The following is a 20,498-nucleotide window of genomic DNA, read 5'->3' as shown; positions in this document are numbered from 1 at the left end:
GTTCGTGCCCCGGTCCGGGAAGATCTGACATGCCGCGGAGCGGCTAGACCTGTGAGCCATGGCCGCTGAGCCTGCGCGTCCGGAGCCTGTGCTCCGCAACGGGAGAGGCCACAAGAGTGAGAGGCCCGTGTACCGCAAAAACAACAACAACAACAACAAAAAAAAAAACTGCGAACTTGGGCTAGTTAACCTCTCTCTGTCTCAATCTTTCATCTGTAAAGTGGGGACAATAGTAATCGTTATGATAACTCTTCCATCGCGTTATATGCCACGCACTGTAGTAAGTGCTTTATGAATAGTTACTCTTCAATTCTCACCACAGGCCTATAGAGGCAGGTGTGGAGAGGATTAGTGGGTGAATATAAATAAAGTGCCTAGAATCGTGCTTGGCACGTGGTAAACACTAGATGACGGTGCAGTTACTCATGTTATCATTATTATTATTCTACATGACTGAGGGAAAGTCAAAGCCCCCAGAAGACCGGCTCCTGTTTCTAGCCTGCAAATGTCTCCCCAAACGTCTCCAGAGGTTTCTGAGCACGTGAGAGGGCTCAGACTCGCCAGGCCTGAATGTAAGCTCCACGAGGAGAGGGGTGCAGCGGTGAACAGATTCCCCAGGGCCAAGACCATAGCTTGGTCTGTGGTAGGCCCTCAGGAAATATTTGTTAAATGAGTCAATGAAAGGGAATTCTCCAGCGGTCCAGTGGTTAGGACTTGGCACTTTCACTGCAGGGGGCACGGGTTCAATTCCTGGCCGGGGAACTAAGATCCCACAAGCTGAGCAGTGCAGCCAAAAAAGAAAATTAAAAAAAGGGTCGACGAAGTATTGGGGCCATTTGCCCCAACTTCCAATCTGCAGTATCAGTTCCTTCTAAGACATCCCGACCTGGTGGCCACCCACCCTCTGCTTGCACATCTCACGCAGTGAGGCCGTCACTACCCGCTAAGGCAACGTCCTCCTTCTGGATGGTTCGGATGGAAGGCCCTGTCACTTCCACTCTGGGGTCCCGGCTCTGCCCTCCTCCAACGTAGAAGGTGGTGAGCCTCTCTGAACCTCCCCCTGGCCATAGAGGATTTCCAGGCTGAGTGTCTGTCATCTCTCCCTTGACTCCCTGTGGCCTATTCACAACTCAGCCCCCAGAGGGATCCTGTTAAGAAGCTCTGTCTGATCTTCTTTCACCTCCACTCAAAACCCTCCAGGAGCTTCCAGCTCAGAGGACAAGCTAAGGTCCCTTCATGGCCAGCGAGGCCCTCTACAAGGCCACCTCCCACTGCAAACCACTCTCTTTCCATCCCAGAGTGAGAAACTCTGACAGTCCCTGACAGTTTCTGTTTTTATTGGTCAAGAATTCTTTACAAAATCCACACACACTCATCCACACACATACCAGATGCCTCCCCTGGCTTGGCCACCCCCTGCCCTGCTCTCTCCTGGGATCAGACCTTCCTGGCCTCACTCAGGGATGCCATCCTGCAGCCCGTCCAGGCTACCAGTGGAGGAGCAGAGAGAAGGAACCTCCTTTTCTCCTTCCCGGCTTAGAAACAGAAGCCTGTGCCTGACCTGTGGGGGGAGCAGGTGGGAGTGACAAGGAAGCATCGTCCCCTTCCCTCTTTCAAACTCCCTGAGTTGCCAGCTTAGGCCCCCAAGTGCCACAGCTGCTAAGGCCTTGGGATCCTCTTCTACTTGAAGCTTCCCCGTCCCCATTTTGCAGACTGGAGAATGGAGGTCCAAAGAGGGAGGATGATCTCCCCAGGTCACAGCATTGTTGCTATAGTAGAGCAGGGACTGGAACTCAGTTCTTCCCGGCTCCCAGGAGATCAGAAGAAACCCTGCTTGAAAGCCGGGACCCGGAGCAGGAGGGGAGTGCCCAGGGAGAGCAGCCCCAGGGCAGCTGAGTGAGCAGCACGGTCCGGCCAGCACTATACAGATTTGCCAAGGGTGCCCTCTGTGACTGCCCGCGTGGCTTGCTCGGGTATACAGTCCGGGTCCGTCAGGATACTGGTAGATGTACTCAGCTGGCGTAGGGAGTTCAGAACAGCTGGGAAGAGAGAGAGAGAGGGAGAGACACTTTCTGGGGTCAGGGCCCTACCCTTGGATGCTGAAGACAAAGGGATCGGGGGAGGTACTAGTTAGCAAGACTGTCAGTCATCCCCTCCTAGGATCTCTGTCTGCAGATGTCCTGGTGGCCCATCTGGGGGCATGGTGGGGATGGACAAGACCCTAGGCCACAGTGAAGACAGGCCGGACCTGGGGTCTGAGTAGGGTGGAAGCCCCTGCCCGGAGGCTTGGCAGGTGGCTCACGTACTTGGCCGGAGAGCAGGCAGGGAGCAGTACTGGTCCAGCCAGGCCAGTGAGGTCTGGCGGAGGCTCTGCAGGCTTGCCGTAGACACCATCCCATTGAAGGATTCGAACAGAGGCCGGATGAGGATGCTGAACTGGACCCAGGTCAAGGAGCAGTTCTGTCATCCAGCTGGTACCCTCACCCATTTCACATGTAGCCCTGACATCTGGCCACTGTCCAGCCTTGAACCCTAAGGACTCCTACTGTAGCCGCCCTCCCATACACTAAGGCCCTCCCAGCTCTCTGGCTCTCAGGCCCTTCCTCCCGCTCCTCCAGGACCTTCCTTCTGGGCTGGACTGTCCCCCATCCCTGGGCTTCCTGCCCTGGCTCAGTCAAGGGCTTGACCAGGTAAGGGAGTGAGAGATTCTATGTCTTCCCACAGGCCCACCCCAGTCATGTTACTCCAAGTTTAGGTTCTCCCAAACTGCCCCTGGGACTTTCTGAGGGCAGGGCTGTGGTCCCCTCACCCAGGGGGCTCCCCCTCAGTTTCCCTCTGCTCGCAGCCCATCACTGGGTAATGCTGCTGGCCAAGATGCCAGGGGCCTTGAAGGAGGGGGTAGAATCGGAGCCCTTTCCTCTGGGATCAGCTCTGAGACCCTGCCTGGCCCGGGGAGCAGAGCCTGTGTCGGGCCCAGCCTGGTCCAGCTGCAGCGCTCACCCCGCCACTGGCCAAGTGAGGATACTACCCAGAACTTCCAGTTATGCAGCGTGCGGGTCCGGACATAGTCATCGAACATGTCTCGCATTTGGTCGAACCGCTGGTGTGTGATGGGCACTCCCGTAGCAGGCAGCTGCTGCTGGCATAGGCTGGGGGCACGGGGCAGGTCAGGGCGGGGGGTCAGGCAGCAGGCCCCCTGGCCCAGCGCCTGCAGGGCCCCCCCACCCACTTGATGGCGGCATTGAGCGCCTCGATCTGGTCCCGGAGCTGCTGGGCCTCCTCCTGCTTGGCGGCTCGCTCCTGCTGCAGCATGGCGATGTACTCGGCTGTCTTCTGCAGCGTGGTGGCTTTGCTCATCTACGGCAGCACCGTAGGGCTGGGCTCAGGGACTGGGGGTCCCCCACCCTGGGACCCACTGAGGCACTGGGATGGGAGGAGGCAACCGGGTGTGTGGAGGGCCCTGGGGTGTTCCACGATGGGGCCCTGGGGCTCGGGGGTGCCAGCCTGGGCTGGAGACGCACCTTGAGGTTGGGCTGGGTGCTGAGTGTGCTCACCAACCCGTGCAGAGTGTCAAACCCCAGCTTGATGTTGAAGCGCCGCTTCTGCTCCGCAGAGATGTGTGTGATGCGCCGGTTTTCGGTCTGAGGGGGCAGAAAGCGGGGTGAGCCTAGGAGGGGGCGTGGGAGGGCCTGTGGGGAGCAAACAGACCCTAGGGTGAGAAATGGTGCCACCTTGTTGTCCGGATGGCCCCGGCTTAGGATGCGTTGAGGGGAAGAGATGCACGTGCTCAGAGTCCCCTGGCCCGGCAGGGAGTTGAGCTCCCCAGACAGCCGCCGCTCACCACCTGTGTCAGAGACAGACAGACCCACAGACAGACCAACACAGGGGAGAGGGTCCCATTTCCCTGGCCCTTTCATCCTGGCCCCAGATGTAGTCCCCCCTTCTTCCTTCCCCTCCCTCCCTCCCGCAGAGCTCCCCGATCCCTGCAACCCCTCTTTACCGGTGGGTGCTGGGGGCGAGAGCCGCTCCGCTTTGGGGACAATCAGGGGCCTGGGAGGGGCCAATGTGGCTGGACCCGGAGGTGGTCGGGGCGGTGTAGGGGCCGGGGTCGGGGGAAAGAAGGTGCAGGGGAACTCGGGGGCTATCTCCTGCTGGGGTGGAGAAGGGCAGAGAGTCGGGGTGAAGCCCCGGGGTTCACCGCCACCTCCCAGTGCCCGCCATCTTACCGGGGACCCTGGGGACCGGAGGAGGGCGCTGGACACAAGCGCAGGTTCCAGGGCTTGCTCAGGCTTGGCTGTGCACAGACAGAACTGTGAGGGCTGCTGGGGCCCCCATCCCATCATCTCCCAAGACCCCGTCCCTCCCCTCCTCACTGCCCACACCGCTTTTGGATTCAGGGCCCAGGTCCCTCATTCCTTGCCACCTGCCCTCCGGCTGAGCCTGCCCCTTAGCCTCCACCCTCTAATCCCACAGGCTCCCCGCTCCGCATCTGGTCTCCACGTCCCCTTCCCAGCTCACCTGCTGTGAGCAGCTGTGCGAGGCAAGGATTGTTGCCCCCAGCAGTGGCAGGGGCCAAGGTGGGGGGGCTGGGCCTCCGCCCCCTGGGGGACTGGGTAGGGGGCTTGCCTCTGGGCCGCGTGCCTTGGGGCACGGTGAAGTGAGGCCCCAACGGGGGCTCCGAATACCCCGAGGGTAGAAGGTCTAAGGGGAAGGGGGCGGGGGCAGGGCCTGGACCCAGCTGGGGGGTGGGTGCGAAGGCCGTGGGAGCAGACGGCGGGGACACTCCCGGGGCAGGAGGGACAGGAGGGAAAGAGAATCTGGGAGAGAAGACAGGCTCTTCCTGCAGCATAGCAGGCAGTGGAGCCATGGGAGGGAAAGGGGGTGGGGCACAGGGCTCCAGGCCAAGCCCCTTGGCAGGGCTGGGGTATTGGAGGAGGGGTGGGCGTGCGGGAGTGGGTGGGAGCTTGGGCTTGGGGTCTTCAGGAAGGAGGAAATCAGAGCTCAGGAAGGCACTGGAGTCCAGAGGGCCAGGGCAGCTGCTCCGAGCCTGGTTGGGGGACAGAGGGCAGGGGAGAGAGCTAGCCTTTCTGAGGCCTCCCAGGCAGCCTCTTGCCCTGCCTGAGCTCTGGACTGGGCACTGGGAGAGTTGGGAGAAATGGTCCCTGGCCTCAGACACACACCCCAGGAAAATTATAATCTAATGAGGGGAAAGAGTGGAACCCATTTATGCACAAATTAGGCATGAGAAAGAGCATCAATCTTCCTGCCTGCCCATTCGTTCACCAAATAACTTACCAACCCATCCATCCATCCATCCATCCATCCATCCATCCTCCATCCATTCACCTACCTATCTATTCTCTCATCTATGAGCTAGCTCATCTACCTATATTTCTACCAGCCTACCAGGTATTAACCCATTCACCAATCCATCCAACCACCTATATACTTCCTTCACTCACCCACCAACCCACCCATAGTCCATCCATCTATCCACCATCTGTATATTCACCAGCCGCACATCCATCCACCAGCCCATTTATTGATCCACCAAACTACTTACTCATTTACAAATTCATCCACCAGCCCATCCATCCAACCAACCACTCACCTACCTATATATATATATACCAAGCTGTAAGCATCTACCCCCATCTACAACCCAGTGATCTATTCTCCAACACACCCATCCATCCACACACTCATCCGTTCACTCACTTGCTCACTCATTGGGCAACCATTTACCCAGTGCCGTTAATGTGCTTGAACTGTGCTAAGTATGAGAAGATGCAGCGGTGAGTAAAGCATAGCCCTTCCAGCAAGGAGCTCACAGTCTAGTCAAGGAGAGAGACCTCTCAAACAATGAACTATGCTAGTGCCTGAGAAGTCTGATAACGGAGGGAAAAGGCAACTATCCTAGCATCATGGGGGCAACATCTGAAGTGGGCCTGGGAGTTCCTGAACCAAAATGATGGAGTCGCTGCTTCCTAAATGCACACGCTCAGCTTCGGCCTCCATGCTTCCGTTCCTGCTTCTCCTCCCCTCTACTGGTCTCTTCTTCTGCCCAAACCCAAGTCATTCATTAAGGCCCAGAACTCCCCCCTCTTCCAGGAAGTCTTCCACAAGCAGCCCAGCTCCACACTCCTCTGTCCTCAGGCTCCCCCCCCAACCATCTTGTCAGTTCTGCTTCACGAGGGTCTTTCCTCCCCAGCTGAACGGTGCCCTCCTGGAGGCCACAGATGGGGTCTTTCTCCCCCTCCAGTCTCTCTTGTTGGACTGAGCATACTCAGGAAGTACCCTGAATACCTCCGGGATGTGGGCAGGTGAGCTGGGCAGGGTGAGCTCACCTGCAGGCGGTTATGTCCCGAGAGGTGGGTCATGCCCGAGCAGGCAGAGGGCACCTCTGAGCCCAGGATCCCACTGCTGAGGCCAGGGTCAGCCATGGGGCCGAAGCTGGGGGGCTCCAGGAAGCTTGAGGGTGTAGGTGTCTGTGGGGGGTGGTAGTTGGTGAAGAAATCTGTAATTCAGACACACAGGGTGGCAGCTGTCAGGGTTAAGGCCGCGGCTGGAAGCAGCGGGCTGGCCCTGTCCCCAGGCTGGGCTGGCAGTGGGGTGGGGGCCGGCGAGGGAGGGGGGGCCTTCCACAGGAGATTGTGAAACTGGGAGAGTTTCTGTCTCACTCAGGGGAAGCCACAGCAGAGGCTCTGGTGGGATGGGCCTGAGTGGGAGACAGCAGGGGGATGTGCGGGGGTGTCAGTGGGACACCCCAGGAAGCAGCCTTCCCACCGAGCCCCAAAACTGGCTCCAGAGGCCCCCCTTCCCCACCCCCGGCCTGGGAATCCCAGGCCTTGTCTGCTTCTGTTACCAGCTCTGCTGGGGACGTGGTGGGGCGGGGTGGTACTGGTACTGGAGACTACCGGGGAGGGAAAGGGTGGGGTCCAAGGGGAGGAGGTCTAGGATGGGGAAAAGGGCATCATGGCGTCAGGAGTTCACGGAGTGAGTTAGGGGTGAGAGGGGTTAGAAGGTCAGTGGGTCTGGGACAAGTCGGGTTTGCTGGAAGGTCAATGGGTAGGGCTACAAGGACAGAGCCCAGGAGTGTGGGTGAAGGGACTAAGGGGGGTCAGAGCAGGGGTCAGAGGGTGGGCTCAGAGCGGGGGCAGGAGTGAGGGGGTGCTGGAAGGCCTGGAAGAGCTGGCGGGGAGCGGGGCAGCCAGATTGTTTGAGGTGCGGGTTGTGTAAGCCCCAGGCTATTCTGGTTTTGGGAAGCAGCTGCCTGCGGCCTAACCACATCCCGGGCCTGGGTGCGCCCGCCCGCCCGCTCCCTTCCGGGCACCTTTCTCTGACCCTGAGCAGCCTCCTGTCTGCACCAGCTCCCAAGGCCTCCTGGTCTGGTCAGACGCGACCCCACTGGCCTTGGATGGACCCCAGCCCCCTGGCCAAGACAGGTGGTCAGGCCTTTCTCCCGGGGGCCCCCTTGAAGGAAACTCAGGAGTGGGATAAGCCAGCACCAAACCTCGAGGCTGACTGGGTCTTATTTGTGCATCTCATGTGACTGGGGGCCCGTGTGCTGCTGGATGGCCGGCTCTGCGTGTGTCAGTCTCATGTAACACCTGTCTGTCTGCCTCCCTGTGTGTCGGTCCCGCTGTCTGGAGCTCTGTCTGAGTCCGTGTGCACCTGCCCTGGTGTGAGGTGCTCAGTGTGTACATGTCTGCCCTGTGCCCACCTCTGTGTGTGTCTGTGTGTCTTTCTCGGCCACAAGGGCCGAAGGGATCTTCTTGCTGTCCTCCTGCCTCTCTTCCACAGAAGGACTGGGTGGCAGCGGGTGAGCGGCTGCCGATCCTCCACCCCCGGCCCCCAGGGACCACGGGCCTCATCACGTAGCCCTGGGATGCTCAGGGCCACAGAGCAGCTGCTGCTCACCGTGCCGCCCACTCCCCAGAACCCGGTGGGGCTCACAGAGCAGCAAGCCCAGCCCAGCCTGAGTCACCACGTCCCCTCACCACGGCGTGTCCCCACCCCACGCCCGCAGAAGGCACTTCCGAGTCCCAGCCACCCGCGGAGCCCTCCCACCCTGTCGCCCCCACTGACCTGCCATCCCCTGGCTGAGCCCCTCCCCCGCCCGGTGCTTCCCCGAGTGGCCCTCAGCCAGCCTCTCGCTGCTCCCTGAGCCCCTCCACCAAGCCCCCTCCCTCCACAGAGTTATGGCCCCCTCACTAGGTTTCCTCTCAAGTGAGGAGCTCTTGGGGACCAAGCGGCAGCCCTGATGGCCCTGGCGCTCCCTGCCCTCCCAGTTCACGGGACGCTTAAGGGGGCCACACTAGCCGCCTCCCCTGTGCGACCCACACCCCCTACCGTAGGTTGCCCTCGCTGGCCCCCACTCTGGCAGCCACCCTGCACCGAGAGAAGTCGCTTCCCAGCCCTGGTCGATCAGGTTTTGCCCAGAGCCCGGGTTTGGGGGGCAGCGGCTGGGCTCCTACCTGCGGCAGGGGTCTGTGTGCCCAGACGGGGCTGCTGCCCTCCCAGGCTGGTCTGCTCCCAGGGCACTGCCATCAACACTGCTGTCCCCGCAGCCCCCAGCCCCCACCCAGGCAGGCACGGGGGTGGTTCCTCATTCCCTCGTCCCCGCCCCATAGGCTTCCACCTCTTAACTGACAGGCCCAGGACCCTGCCAGTCAGGAAGGAGTGGAGGGGTCACCCAATGCAAGCCTTTATCCCAGGAACCCCCTTTCTGCACCCAAGGCCTCAGCTGAGACAGGCTGAGCCTCCATGTCTGACCCCCAGCACGGCTCCGGAGCCCCCTAAGTGTGTGGCTCTCAGCAGCAGTCTAAGTGAAGGAAGCGATGCGAGAAACAGGCTGCTACAGAGACAAGAAGAGACGTCGGTCCACATGTGCTATATAGACATGATATCTCCGGAGAGACGTGAGAAAGCGGCGACTGGTGGCCCTGGGGTTCAGGAGAGGGAGCCAGGGCCAAGGGCTACTTTAAAGAATGCTTTGTAAGATACGATTCCTGGGGTTTTCTTAAAAATAACATAGGAGGGGAGAACTGGGTGAGGTCTAGATGAGATAAAATGGCCAAGAGTTGATAAATGTTGACGTTGGTGAGGATTCCATGAGGGTCAGTGAACTCCTCTCTCTCCCTACCTGTGTGTATGCTTGAAATGTTCTTTAATAGTTTTTTTAATGAATTATATAAATACTGATAAATAGACCCAAACAAAGGAGAGCCATCAAAGACCCTCTCTCCCCTGAGAGAGTCCCAGCATCTACTGCTCTCCTGGGAACTCCCCAGAGCCTGCAGCTTCAACGCTCCTGGTCCCCTGTCCCCTGCTAGGTACCCTGTCTGGCTTGCTCTCACCTGAGGCCATGGCACCTGCATCCCAAGGCCAGACAAAGGGAGACCAGGAAGATCCCTCAGAAATCACCCAGATCATCTGCCCTCCCAGAGGGGCCTGGGACTGGCCTGAGGTCTCAAGCGTACTGGGGCTTTCCTCCCACTGACCCTGACCATCCACTCACCCAGGAGGAGGGGGCTGCCCCACCTGAGATCTCCATGAAGTCATCCAGGCTGGGCTGCAGAGGCGTCAGGTCTGGCTGGATCATGTCAGCGTTGCCAACATAGGCTGGAGGGGGCAGTGGTGATGTCAGCAGCATCGGGCAGGGCGGAGTGGGGGCACCCATGCCTGGCCATCCTCCCTTGGCTGCCTGGATCCCCTCAGGCCTCCCTTTCCTGGCGCAGCCCCTCACCGTCCTCGGGGGGCAGCTGCAGGGGTGTAGGGCCGGGCTGAGTCATGGTGAAGAGTGTGTCGGAGATGTCGGACAGAAAGCAGTCGAGATCCAGAAGCTGCCGCCCGCCGGTCTCCTCCTCTGGGCCCGCCAGCAGGACGGGCACCACGCTGGTGAAGAGCTGCTCGCACCATCGCTCCGGCGGCTGCCACCCCCCTTCCACCTGAGGAGACAGAGCTGTCAGCAGCCCCAGGTGGGCTCCACTGCCCTACTCCTTCCCAGTCTGGAGACACAGGGGTCTCCCACCGCCCCCTGCCTGGGGGATGAAGTGGTCAGCCATCCAGGGGGCCTCTCTGCAGACAGCCCCTCCTCTCCTCTCTCCGGTGGACCCAGTTTGCTGCCTGAAAGGCTAGGGTCACCCCACTGGCCTCCAACAACTCCTCCCAGGAGAGAGGCTGGGGTGGCCTGCTGAAGAGATGAGGGTCCCTTCCTGCCCCTACACTTTTCCCTACCTGGGTCCCCAGTTCTTAGAGCCCCATGCTTCCCCACCACTTGCTTAGTGAACCAGAAGGCTTGGGGTCTTCCCACCACTGCGCTCCAATGCTGCCCTTCCCAAGAGGAGAAAAGCTCAATTAATCAACCAGAGGACACACCCACTCCACTCACGTCCCACCCTCACCCCACCACCACTGCCTCGCCCACCCAGAGGGAAGCATCCATTCTCTGGGTCCAGGGAGCACCCACCTGCTTTGGGGCCAGGAGATCCCCTTCCCTGCTGGACTTACGGAGCTGCAGGAACACACAAAGGTGGACACTGGATCCCTTTCCGCTCCTCCATCGCTCCCCGCCAAGGCCTCCCTACTAACTAGCTGCCCCAGATCAACCGGATCCCTCACTTCCCCTCGGAAGCTCTTTGGCCCTGGGAGGTAAGGAGGTTGCGAGGAGGCCCTGTGGCCACTGGGTGGCGCTGTCGGCCTGGGTCTTAATGGAGGACAGGGTCGGGGTTGGGGTTGGGGGGGAAGCCCTCCGGGGCTCTTGCAAGAGAGGCCGTGGCCAGAAGTCGCAGGGGAAAGGGCCCCCCACTGACCCGCTTCTTGTAGTAGATGCGCCACTTATGGTACTCGCGCATCACCACCTCGATGCGCCGCTTCCAATAATTCCCCTCCAAGACGACCGCCTGAGGAGGGCCGGGTAGGGGACTCAGTGCGAGGGGCGGCACCGACCCCACCCCTCACCCAGTCTCCCTCTGGGCCAGCCCCTCCCGCTCAGCATGAGGAGTGATGGGCAAGAGGGGCCTGGCTTGGTGGGGCGGCAGGTGGTTGGTCCCGTGGTCTCAGCTACCTCCGGTTTCCGGTGCTCATCAGCCTCAGGCCCCTGCAGGGGGGTCACGAAGCCACACACGGGGCTCTTCCTCCGCTCCACATCTGAGAGAAGAGCGCCAGGTCAGGGGTGTCCAGCTCCCTCATCTCCCATCCAAGGGGACTGGGACTCAAGTGCCACACTATGAAATCCTGCTTGGCCTTCCATGCTCTGATTAAGTGCCACCTCCTCCAGGAAGCCTTGCTGCCTGCTCTAGCTCTCCCAGATCTCCCTCTTCTATGAGACCCTGTAAAACAAACCTCCCACACCCCATCTGCCCCCTTGGGAGCCTAGTAGGTGTGCAGGCAATGCTTGCTGAATGGCATTGTTGGGCCACACGAAGTTAATTGCCCCAAGAAGGTCCTGGTCAGGCTGGCGGGCTAGAGGTCCAGAGCCCTGGTCCCCTGCTTCAGGATACCCAATTCCATCTGAGAGCCACCGCTGGCCCACTTCAGGCCACCTGCCTGAGCCCTTTCTCTGCCTCCTCCACTCCCATCCCTGTCTTCAACCTTATCTCTCTCCAGGCTCCTTTTTGGCCTATAAACAAATTCCAGGCTCTCCTTTACCTCTCAAACCTTCCCCTTCCTTTGCTTCCCAACAAGCTAAATTTCTTCCCATCACCCCTTTGCTTTCCTCCCAGACTCTGGCAGACCTGTCACTCACCACATCCACCTCTGCCCTCCCAGTTGCATTGTCACCTCCGGTACCTCAGCATCTGCCCGCACACCCACCCCGCTGGCCCAGCTCCTGAACTCAAGGCTCTGGCCCTCCCCAGTCCTGTCCTCCGAGACCTTGGCTGCAGGGCACCCTCCTCCTCCCTAAGCCCCGGGAACCTTCCCTCTGTTCTACCTCCCTGACCACTTTTCACTGGCCCTTCTGCCAGGCCCACTCCTCCTAGCCTCTCTCACCCTGCTCCTTTCCAGTTTCAGACCCATCTTCCAGATGCCTGGGGAACCTCCATTAGGAAGTCTCAAAACATCACTCTCAGACGTTTGGGAACTTCCCTCCCAAGCCCACGCCTCCTCTGGACTGCCAACACTGCATCCCAGTCTCCCAGCTCCCCACCATCTGCCAGTGTCCCCATCTAATCCTTGGACTAACCCTCTCAATCCCAAGGGTGTGTGGCATTTCTTCCACCGTCCCCTCCCCTCCATATTCTCACCGTTCCCCCTGGTCTGGTGTCATTTCTCGCCTAGACCTCCCTGACTCCAGCCTCACACTCTCCAGCCCATCTTCCTGCTGCGGCCAGGTCAATTCTTCCTAAAGGGCAGTACAGGCCTGAACCCCTCCATGGCTCCCTGAACCTCCAGGATAAAGCCCACACCCCTTAGCCTGGCTTCCAAGCCCTCCGGGACTGGCCCCACTGCTTCTCCTGCCTTTCCATTGCCTTCATATGCCCCACCTTGAAGCCAGACCCGAACCCCGCCCCCCCACAACAGCCCTCTGGTTTTATTCTACGTGGAATCCCCTTCCCTTCCCTCTGCCTCATCACGTCTGCCCGCCCATCAGGATAGCCTAGGGCTGCTCCTGTTCTAGGAAGCTTTCCCTTGTCTGAAACCCCATGGTCCCATGTGCCTCACTTTCCACCCTGCCATTTCTCTACATGCTGGCCTCTCCGTCGGGAGTGAAGGCAGAAGCTGTTGCTTTTAGCCCCAAATCCTTACATCTGGCACAGAGCTTGGCACACAGCAGTCCAGGCTGCGTGGACTCCTGGGGGTTAGAGCAAGGAGGATCTCAGAGTATCTGTTCCTGGCTGCCTAGTTGAGGATATGAGCACCAGGAAAGACTGGGCTTGCCCAGGGCCCCCAGAGAGTCAGTGCTGAGCAGCCCTGGTCAGGCTCTGCCCTCCCCCACTTGGCAACCCTGTGCTCTGGACAGAAGGGCAGGGATCATGTGGCTTCGTAGAGCTGGGACATGCTTTATTTAACAATGATAAGTTCATCCATTCATGCAGCCTCCTAGGCCCTTGCACCTATGCTGGGATAGATGCTGGGACAGGGGATCCATGAATGGATCGGGGAGGAATCTCCCAGCTTAGTGGGAGAGACAGGAAAGCACACACATCACATGAGCTAAAGCAAGGTGGAGAGTCAGCTCATGAGAGGTGCTCTGGGATATCAGAGGAAATCAGGATGACTTGGGGGTGTGGAAAAGGAAGGGCTCTTGGAGGCCAGGAGCCTGCCGAAAGGGTGGGGGTGTGAGGGGGAGGAGCCAGGCAGCCCTCCAGCAACCCCACTCCTCCCCCTTTCCTGAAGCCCCCCTTCAAACCTTCCGTGTTCAGGGAGGAGGAGTCCTGACATTGGTTAGAGGCCTGCTGTTGCTATTATCGCAATAATAGTAGTAAATCCCAGCAGCTCACCTTCAGGGAGCCCTTGTGTGTTTCAGGCCCTGTATTGAGATACGGACCATCTATCTCGCTGAAAACTCACAGCAAACCTCAGCAATAGGATCTATTATGATTCCCACTTGACGGATGAGCAAGCACCAACTGGGGGAGGCTAGGGACTTTCCCAAGGTCACACAGCTAGGGTGCGCTGGAACTTGACGCAACCCCCCTCTGACTTAGAACTTGGGGTCCTTCCATCAACTTGTGCCACAAGCTGGGTGAGGACCCCTGAGTGGCATCAGAAATTTCTTCTGCAGAGAGAAGGGTCTGCACCCCATCCAGCTTTGAGGGGAAAGGGTACAGGGTGAAAGCTCAGGGTGGGGTGGGAGGGTGAGGGAGTTAGAGACACATTCTCCCCCCCGGCCTATCAGCTTCCTGGTTTGAGCAGGGCCCGTCCTTAACATTCTCAGGCGAGGGCTGGAAGCCAGCCAGCTGGGAGCAGTGAAAGGAGCGCTGGGCTGAGTTGCAGAGCCCTGAACTCACAGCCAGTCATAGTTCTGCTCCTTTTATGCTCAGTGACCCTGAGTAAGTCACTCGCCTTCTGGGTCTCACTTGCTCATCCATAAAATAGGGGTGATAAAACCTATCTCCCAGGGTTGCTAGGAAGCCTTAAATAAGATGATTTAGGAAAGTGCCGGGCACAAAGATGAATAGAAACCAAAAACAAACAAACAAAAAAACCCCACTTGTTTTCTCTGCTTGAATGGAATCCAGTGGGGCCACTACAGAGAATACCGTGTGTGGTCCCTCCTACGCTGTGTGTTCCCAGCTCAGCGCAGCCTTTGATCCTACAGGAGGACCTTACTGAGCTGGACAAGGTCCAGCACAGGTCTCTCAGCCTCTGCTACCCTGCCATGGGGCATAGGTGGGTTTTGTATCCCCAAATGAATGACCGTGACCTCCTCAAGGGTACATCGGATTCAACCATCATTTATTAAGCACCAACTCTGTGCCAGCCCCGTTCATACCCGTTATCCCCATGCCAGCCATCAAAGTTAGGACTCTTGGCCTCATTTTATAGATGAAAAAATGGGTTCAGAGAGGTTAGACAACTTGCCTGCAGTCACACAGCCAGCAAGGGGCAGAGACAGGGTGGGAAACCAGCTCTGGGTGACTCCAAGACCAGAGTCCCTTCCACATGGCCTCTCTGGGCCCCCTCCCCCCAAATCTCCATGGTGGGGAACCTAAGGACGTCAGTGGAAGGCTGGTAGAGACCCACCAGGATCTGAGTTTCCCCTTTGCAAAGGGGTGTGATTGGCCCGGATAGTACTGAACGCCTCTTTCTACCCTGGCATTTGAGGCACCTGACTACACTAAAGGGATGCAGAATGGGCCTTGAACTGTTCCCCAAATCTCAGCTCACTTTAGGACTTCCGAAGGGTGACCCCTGCTGTGTCCAACTTCACAGTGCAGAGCGCCCTTTGGGACACATCCCCCAAGACCCTCTGGGTTTAGAAGCTGTTGAGGGTCCTGATGCTGGGGACCTGGCCTCCCCCAAAGCTCTCTGTGGCTGCTGGCCCTGAGGGCCCTGGGGGTTTCCGGGGCGGCCCCTTTGTCAACCCTCCTGCTGGGGCCTGTGGTGCCCACTCACACTGGATATACCAGGCCCTCCAGATGGCGTTGTTGAGGCGGATCTTGTCCCGGCACAGCAGCTTGAGGCCTTTGAAATTCTTCCACTTGGGAGAAACCAGCTTGCCACTGTCAGAGGGAGAGGGCTGGGTCAGGGGGGGCGTGGAGAAAGGGCACGGTTGGAGGGGGCTGGCTCCACTTTCTTCCCATGCACGAGGCACTCATCTATGGTGGGCAACTCGATGGACACCCCTCCCAAATCCTGTCCCTCACTCTAATCTGCCTGAAGTGTCTACCCTGAGAGGCAGACCTTTAAAATACTCTCCCAGGTCCCCACTTGGGGCCTCTGTGTTCTTTGGTGAGACCTGCTGAAATCTGTTGATCAGTTCAGGTGTCAGAAAGACAACGCCCATTGGCCTCACAGGCATCTATCTCAGGCTGGCTAAGGAGGGTTTTCGCCTGTTTCTTACTTAAGGAAACTGAGGGTCAAGAAACGAAGGGGACATGCCCAAGGTCACATGACATGATGGAGACTCACTCAGGACCTGTGGCTTTTTCTCCACCAGTCTCACTGGCCCCCTTAGGCCTAGGGGATGGGTAAGGTTTGTCTGAGTAGAGACAGAGCCTCTTCACCAGAGGCAGCCTCCAAGCAGCCAGCCACTGCCTTTTCACTGCCCTTCTGGTGTCTGCCCAGCCCAGAATCCCAGGATGGCAATCTGGACTGACCTGGAAGGTGCACCCCTTCCCAGGGGTGTGTGCAACACAATAGCCACCAGGGCCCACCCAAAGGAAGGCAGCTAGGATGGTAGAGTGATGGGCAGGGGGCACCTTGACCCTAACCCTGACCCTGACTCTAACCCTAGTAGTCAATCAAATCCATGAGACGGAAGGGCTCTACCAGGTGAGGGGCTTGACTCTCAGGGTCCTGATGGGCACAGGCCAAGTCTGCCACCCCTGGGGAGCTGGCCTAGGAGGCCAAGATGTTCAGGGTCTTAGACCCCTGCTGGCCCCTCCCTCGCTCCTCATGATTCACAAGCTGGGTTATGCACGAGTCCCCTCTGGCCCAGCTTCTTCAACCCTTGCTCACATGGAAGGCTGAGGCCCCAAGGCTCAGTCTTTCAGAACGCCAGGCCTGCTCTCTCCAGGGCCCTCTCCCCGTTCCTGGGGATGAGGGGCAGGTGGGTGGCAGTCTGGCTCCTGCAGCCCCTTGAGTGCATGGGTCACTGGGTCCCCTCTACTCTCTGGTCTCCAAGCTCCTGTGTTTGCTCTGGGGTTGGGGGGGGACTGCTACCCCCAGGCACAACAGGCCTCATTACCCAAATAGAGTACATGGCCCAAGCACCCAGGCCCGCTGGCTGGCCCCTCTCCCTCCTAAGTCAGATAAACACCATCTGTCTAGAAGGGAGACATGGAGTAGGGGCACTCTGATACCTCCTGGGCCAGCTTCTTCTGTGGCACCTGGGGGGACTCCTGAGTTTGTTGCCCCAGCCTGTATCCCAGCAACCTCCCAGCCCACTCTGATCACCCCGCGCCCTACCCCCAGCCTGCCTGCCCTCCCTCCTCCATTTCCCTGCTGAGGCTACAGCGTTTGTGGCCAGGCAGGGCTGGGGGAGGTGAGACAGTGACATCCACGCCCCGGAGGAAAGGATTTGGTCTGTGCTGGGCCTGTTGGCTGGGAGGCGAGGAGAGGGGCCCAGCCTGGAGCCAAAAGCCTGTGACCAGGGTTCAAGGGATTCTTACGAGCAATAGAAATTCTGGGAATCTTGGGGATGGGATGGAGAAAACTCAGAACACCCCGCCCTCCCCTGCCCCCACACACATATCTACCTTGTGGAAATTTCCCTGGAAATTTCCTTAGAGTCCTGCTTGCTCCACCTCACTCCTGAGGCCATTCTTTCCATAGCTAGCCAGCTCTGACCATGAACAAGTGTTTTCTTGGAACTTCCAGAACCTGCCTCCCTGAGGGTTCCACCCGCAGAACCATGGAACACGGGCCTCCTCCCAGTGCAGCAGTCCTCTCTCTGCCCATACAGCCCTGCTGAGGGTGAAAGCTGGTCAGACGTCTACAGGCTGTTCTCCGGGTCAAGCTGGCCAGTTCTTCCTGGCACCTCTGGACTCCTTGCTTTGCTGTCCCTGCCCATCTCCTTACTCTCTTGGGATACTCCAGCTTCCACAATCCTCTCCCCTCCAAGGAACCCCTACAATTAGGGGTCTTTAAGGGCTAAAACACTGTCCCAGTCTGAGCCTCAGTTTTTTCCTCTATGGGGGAACTCAAAGACTCCTCTGACACCGAGCCACTACCATCCCTGGCACTTAGGACCCCACCCGGGGCGGGCCACAGAGGTTGAATATTCTGGGGGTTTAGGGAGAAAGCCCAGCCCTCTCTACCCCAGCTGCCCCTGAATGGGGTCACATCAGCTTCCAGTCAGCCTCCTAGTGTGGGCGGTTCTTGGAGTGTGCTCTGCCCCCTGCCTTGCCATTTCCCCTGAACCTCCCCTTTTGGTCACTGTGGTCTGAGATAGGGGCATGAGCCAGCCCAGGCAGAGCAGTGTGTAATGTAAAGCAGAAAGCTTAAGTTGGGAATGGATGGGAAAAGGGGGACCCTGGGGGAGTCTGGGGAGCAGGGGTGCCCAAATCTGGTGTACCGTGACCTTAGATGCCCTTTCCCAGGAGGTCCCCTGATGTCCGAGGAGGGGCGGGAGGAAGGGATGGGAATTTGAACTTTCCACACAGGTCTGGCGCTCTGGATGATCAGATTGCAACACGACCTGGGCCCGGGGCCAGAGCGTGTGGGCCAAGGTTACAAAGCGTCCAGCCAATGGAGTCGAGGCTGGGCGCCACAGTGGGGGGTGGGCAACACTCTTCCCCAATCCCCACCCCAGCTCTGGATCCCAGTCAGAGCAAGTGCAGGTCTGTAGCCAGCGGTTCTCAGAAGAGGAGGAGGAGCCGCAAAGGAAGAGGAATATTTACACAGAGAAAAGATCAAGGCTGGCCGATCCCCCTTTCTCCCCTACGGTTCTCGGTTGATAATTTATCCTGGTCCCTCCGCTCCGGGGAACTTTGCTCTCCGGGGCACTGAGCCAGGACCCCGGTTCGCGCCCTCCCCTGGGACACAGGAGTGGAGCTGGGGCCGGGCGCGGCCGGCGTGCACTGCGACGCGCCAATCAGTGGTCCCAGGCAACATTAGGCGCTCAGCCTCGCGTGGCGACCCGGGTGGGCGAGGCCACGCCGCCCGGAGACCAGCCCCGCGCGGCCTGCAACACCCACTGCCGGACCACGGCTGGGAAACTAAGAGTTGCGCCCCTCTGGGCCGGCCGGGGCACCCTCCTCCCGCCACCCTCGACCTAGCAGGTCAAGAACAGGTGTTCCGGCAATTGAGGGGTGCAGGGTGGACGAGAGACTGGGTTTCAGTCGACGTTGGCTATGGATTGGGACAACATGGGCGCGAGGTGTATCGCGAGGGTGCAAGAATAGAGCGGGCCTGGGCGGGGACTGCTGCGTTGGGAGCGGAAGGCTGCAGGTTGTCCGGTGGAGGGGCCCCCGGAGTGGAGGGTGGGAATGTTAGGATGGCCTAGGGTCCTGGGAGCGCAAGGGATGCCCTGGGGGCATTCTTTGGGGGCAGAGGGATCGGGACGGGAGAGAGAGGCCCGCGGTGGGCCTACGGAGGTCGAGGTGGAGGGCAGGAGATCCCAGCCTTAGGGAAGGGGGTCTTGGTGCTGAGGAATGGGAACCAGGAGGCGCGCAAGCATGTCGGGGGCCAGTGGGCTGGGCCGGGGTCAGAGGACGCTCCGGGCTGGGGAGAGGAGGGTATCCAGGATGTCGCCGGAGTCTCTGAGAGCAGCCGGGACCAAGGCTGGGGGCCGGGTGGGGTGTCCGGGGCCCCAGCGCGCGGTCCCGCCATGGAGGGCCGAGGTCGTCGGCCCCGAAGCCCCCCTCACCTGTAGGCCAGGCTCATGCACTCGAAGAGGCGGGTGAGTGTGGGGTCGATGCTGCGCGGCCCGAAGTCGGCGAGCCCCAGGGGCCCCTCCTGGTCGCGTCGCCGGGTCAGCGAGTCGCTGTGCGGCGATGACACCATGAAGTGACCGCTGTGGATGACCTGCGAGCGGAGCAGCCCGCCTGCGCTGCGCCGGGTACTTGGGTCCTCCGAGTCTGTGTCTGAGTCCGAATCCGGGCTGGGAACGACCCGTGGGCCCTGCAAGCCCGCGACCAGACCCGCCAGCGCTCCGGCCGTGGCCATAGCCGCCGCCGCCTCGCCTGGGCTAGGTGCAGCTGCCCGCGCAACCCTTGGGGCCAGGCCGGCTCATTAGCATAGCCCCGCCCTCCAACCACGATAGGTCGCTCGAGGGGCGGGGCCTCGTGGCGTGTGGGAGTGGACGGGGCTGTCTTAAATTAGCATAATCAATGCGCCAGGTGTGAGAACGCTGGCCTGGAGCTCCCGCGGTCTAGAGTTTGGAAGAGGAGGAGGTCCCTATGTCCCCTCCCGTCTTTCCTTATGCTGTGACCACTTGGAGTCCTGGTGGAACCGCCCCTACTTCACCGAAAAGGGGTCTCAAGAAGAGTCGTTCACACCTGAGCCAGAAAGCGCCTCAGTGCCAGGGATTCCTGCCCCCAGGGGTGCCCTCCCGTGAAGCCCCTCACCTACCTACTGCCCCCCTGCTCTCTTTGATCTCCCGGCTCACATTCACTCTCTCAGTGCTCCACACAGCTGGAAGCACCCACCTCTCAGAAGTCTCGCGTGGCCTACCCACAGGAAGGTCTCAATACCTCCAGTTACCATTATAATCATCACTGCACCTGCACAGAGGTCCTGGGTGTTAGATGAGCGTGAATCCTGCCTGGCCACGCAGGATCGTTACCAGTGGTGATGGGTAATCGCTGGCAAGGCAGAGCCTTGGTCACCCTCCCCCGGACATCCCCTAGGCAGGCCATCTGCTCTGGGCCCCCTCCTCTCACCGACCCAGTGGTCCACCTTGTGTTCCTGTTTCTGAAGGCCCTCTTCTCACCCAGAGGACACAAACTAGGCTGTTCGGTCTGAGGCAATCACACCTGTCACCTCACTGGCGCCTTTAACAATCCTTAGAGGTAGAGTTCTTGCCCCACATCAGAGCGGGCACCAGAGTCCACAGGAGTGGAAACAGGCCCACGGATCTATAGAGGGACAGCCACAAAGCCTGGTCTAGAAGAATTCCGGCATTCCCACCCAGGGCTATCTCTGGTGCGGGGACAGGTGAGGGCTGGAGGCAAATGTTAACCTCCCTTGGTTTTGCAGAGGGTGTGGCCTAGTTAAGACACAGGAGGGAAAGGGGAGGAAGTGGTCATTTGGGGGCTGAAGGCTTGGAAAAGGTTCCCCCATACACTTTCTTCCATCCCCTGGTAGGATCACACAGCTCCCACAATCAAACAGCAGTGCCCCGAGGGCCCCTGGGACCGCTTGAGGTGCTGAAATGGTAACCCAGG

At 59.5% G+C, this 20,498-nt stretch overlaps 1 protein-coding gene across 6 annotated transcripts; it reads right to left on the bottom strand.

Annotated features, from left to right (window-relative positions):
* Window positions 1-1,320: 1,320 nt before the first annotated feature.
* Window positions 1,321-19,503, bottom strand: MLXIPL (MLX interacting protein like). Of its 6 annotated transcripts, none has more exons than XM_060124476.1 (17): window positions 18,980-19,503; window positions 15,064-15,170; window positions 11,069-11,151; window positions 10,815-10,904; window positions 10,472-10,516; window positions 9,749-9,950; window positions 9,544-9,624; window positions 6,348-6,517; window positions 4,519-5,047; window positions 4,227-4,294; window positions 4,001-4,151; window positions 3,732-3,844; window positions 3,522-3,641; window positions 3,230-3,357; window positions 3,026-3,149; window positions 2,307-2,436; window positions 1,321-2,039 (listed from the first exon to the last, which is right to left on the bottom strand). In XM_060124476.1, the coding sequence occupies exons 1-17, from the start codon at window positions 19,276-19,278 to the stop codon at window positions 1,921-1,923; spliced, it is 2,559 nt and encodes an 852-aa protein (XP_059980459.1). In that variant the 5' UTR covers window positions 19,279-19,503; the 3' UTR covers window positions 1,321-1,920. The 6 variants fall into 6 exon arrangements, with proteins under 6 accessions (XP_059980459.1, XP_059980460.1, XP_059980462.1 ...); XM_060124477.1 differs by having other exon boundaries at window positions 4,001-4,148; XM_060124479.1 differs by adding an exon at window positions 16,869-17,076 and having other exon boundaries at window positions 4,001-4,294; window positions 18,980-19,109.
* Between the last annotated feature and the right edge of the window lie 995 nt (window positions 19,504-20,498).

This window comes from Lagenorhynchus albirostris, chromosome 15 (assembly GCF_949774975.1).
Source record: "Lagenorhynchus albirostris chromosome 15, mLagAlb1.1, whole genome shotgun sequence".
Taxonomy (NCBI): Eukaryota; Metazoa; Chordata; class Mammalia; order Artiodactyla; family Delphinidae; genus Lagenorhynchus; species Lagenorhynchus albirostris.
Note: the sequence above shows the minus strand (reverse complement) of the source record. Positions and strands in the feature narration are given on the sequence as shown.

Bases quoted from the DNA above. Each gene is read 5' to 3' on its own strand.
- MLXIPL (XM_060124475.1), bottom strand. From the start codon at position 19,278: ATGGCCACGGCCGGAGCGCTGGCGGGTCTGGTCGCGGGCTTGCAGGGC. The intron at 5,048-6,347 runs GTGAGCTCACCC...TCCCCCAACCAG, and splicing joins CGGGACATAACCGCCTGCAG to GCTCGGAGCAGCTGCCCTGG. The intron at 4,295-4,518 runs GTGAGCTGGGAA...GTCTGTGCACAG, and splicing joins CGCACAGCTGCTCACAGCAG to CCAAGCCTGAGCAAGCCCTG.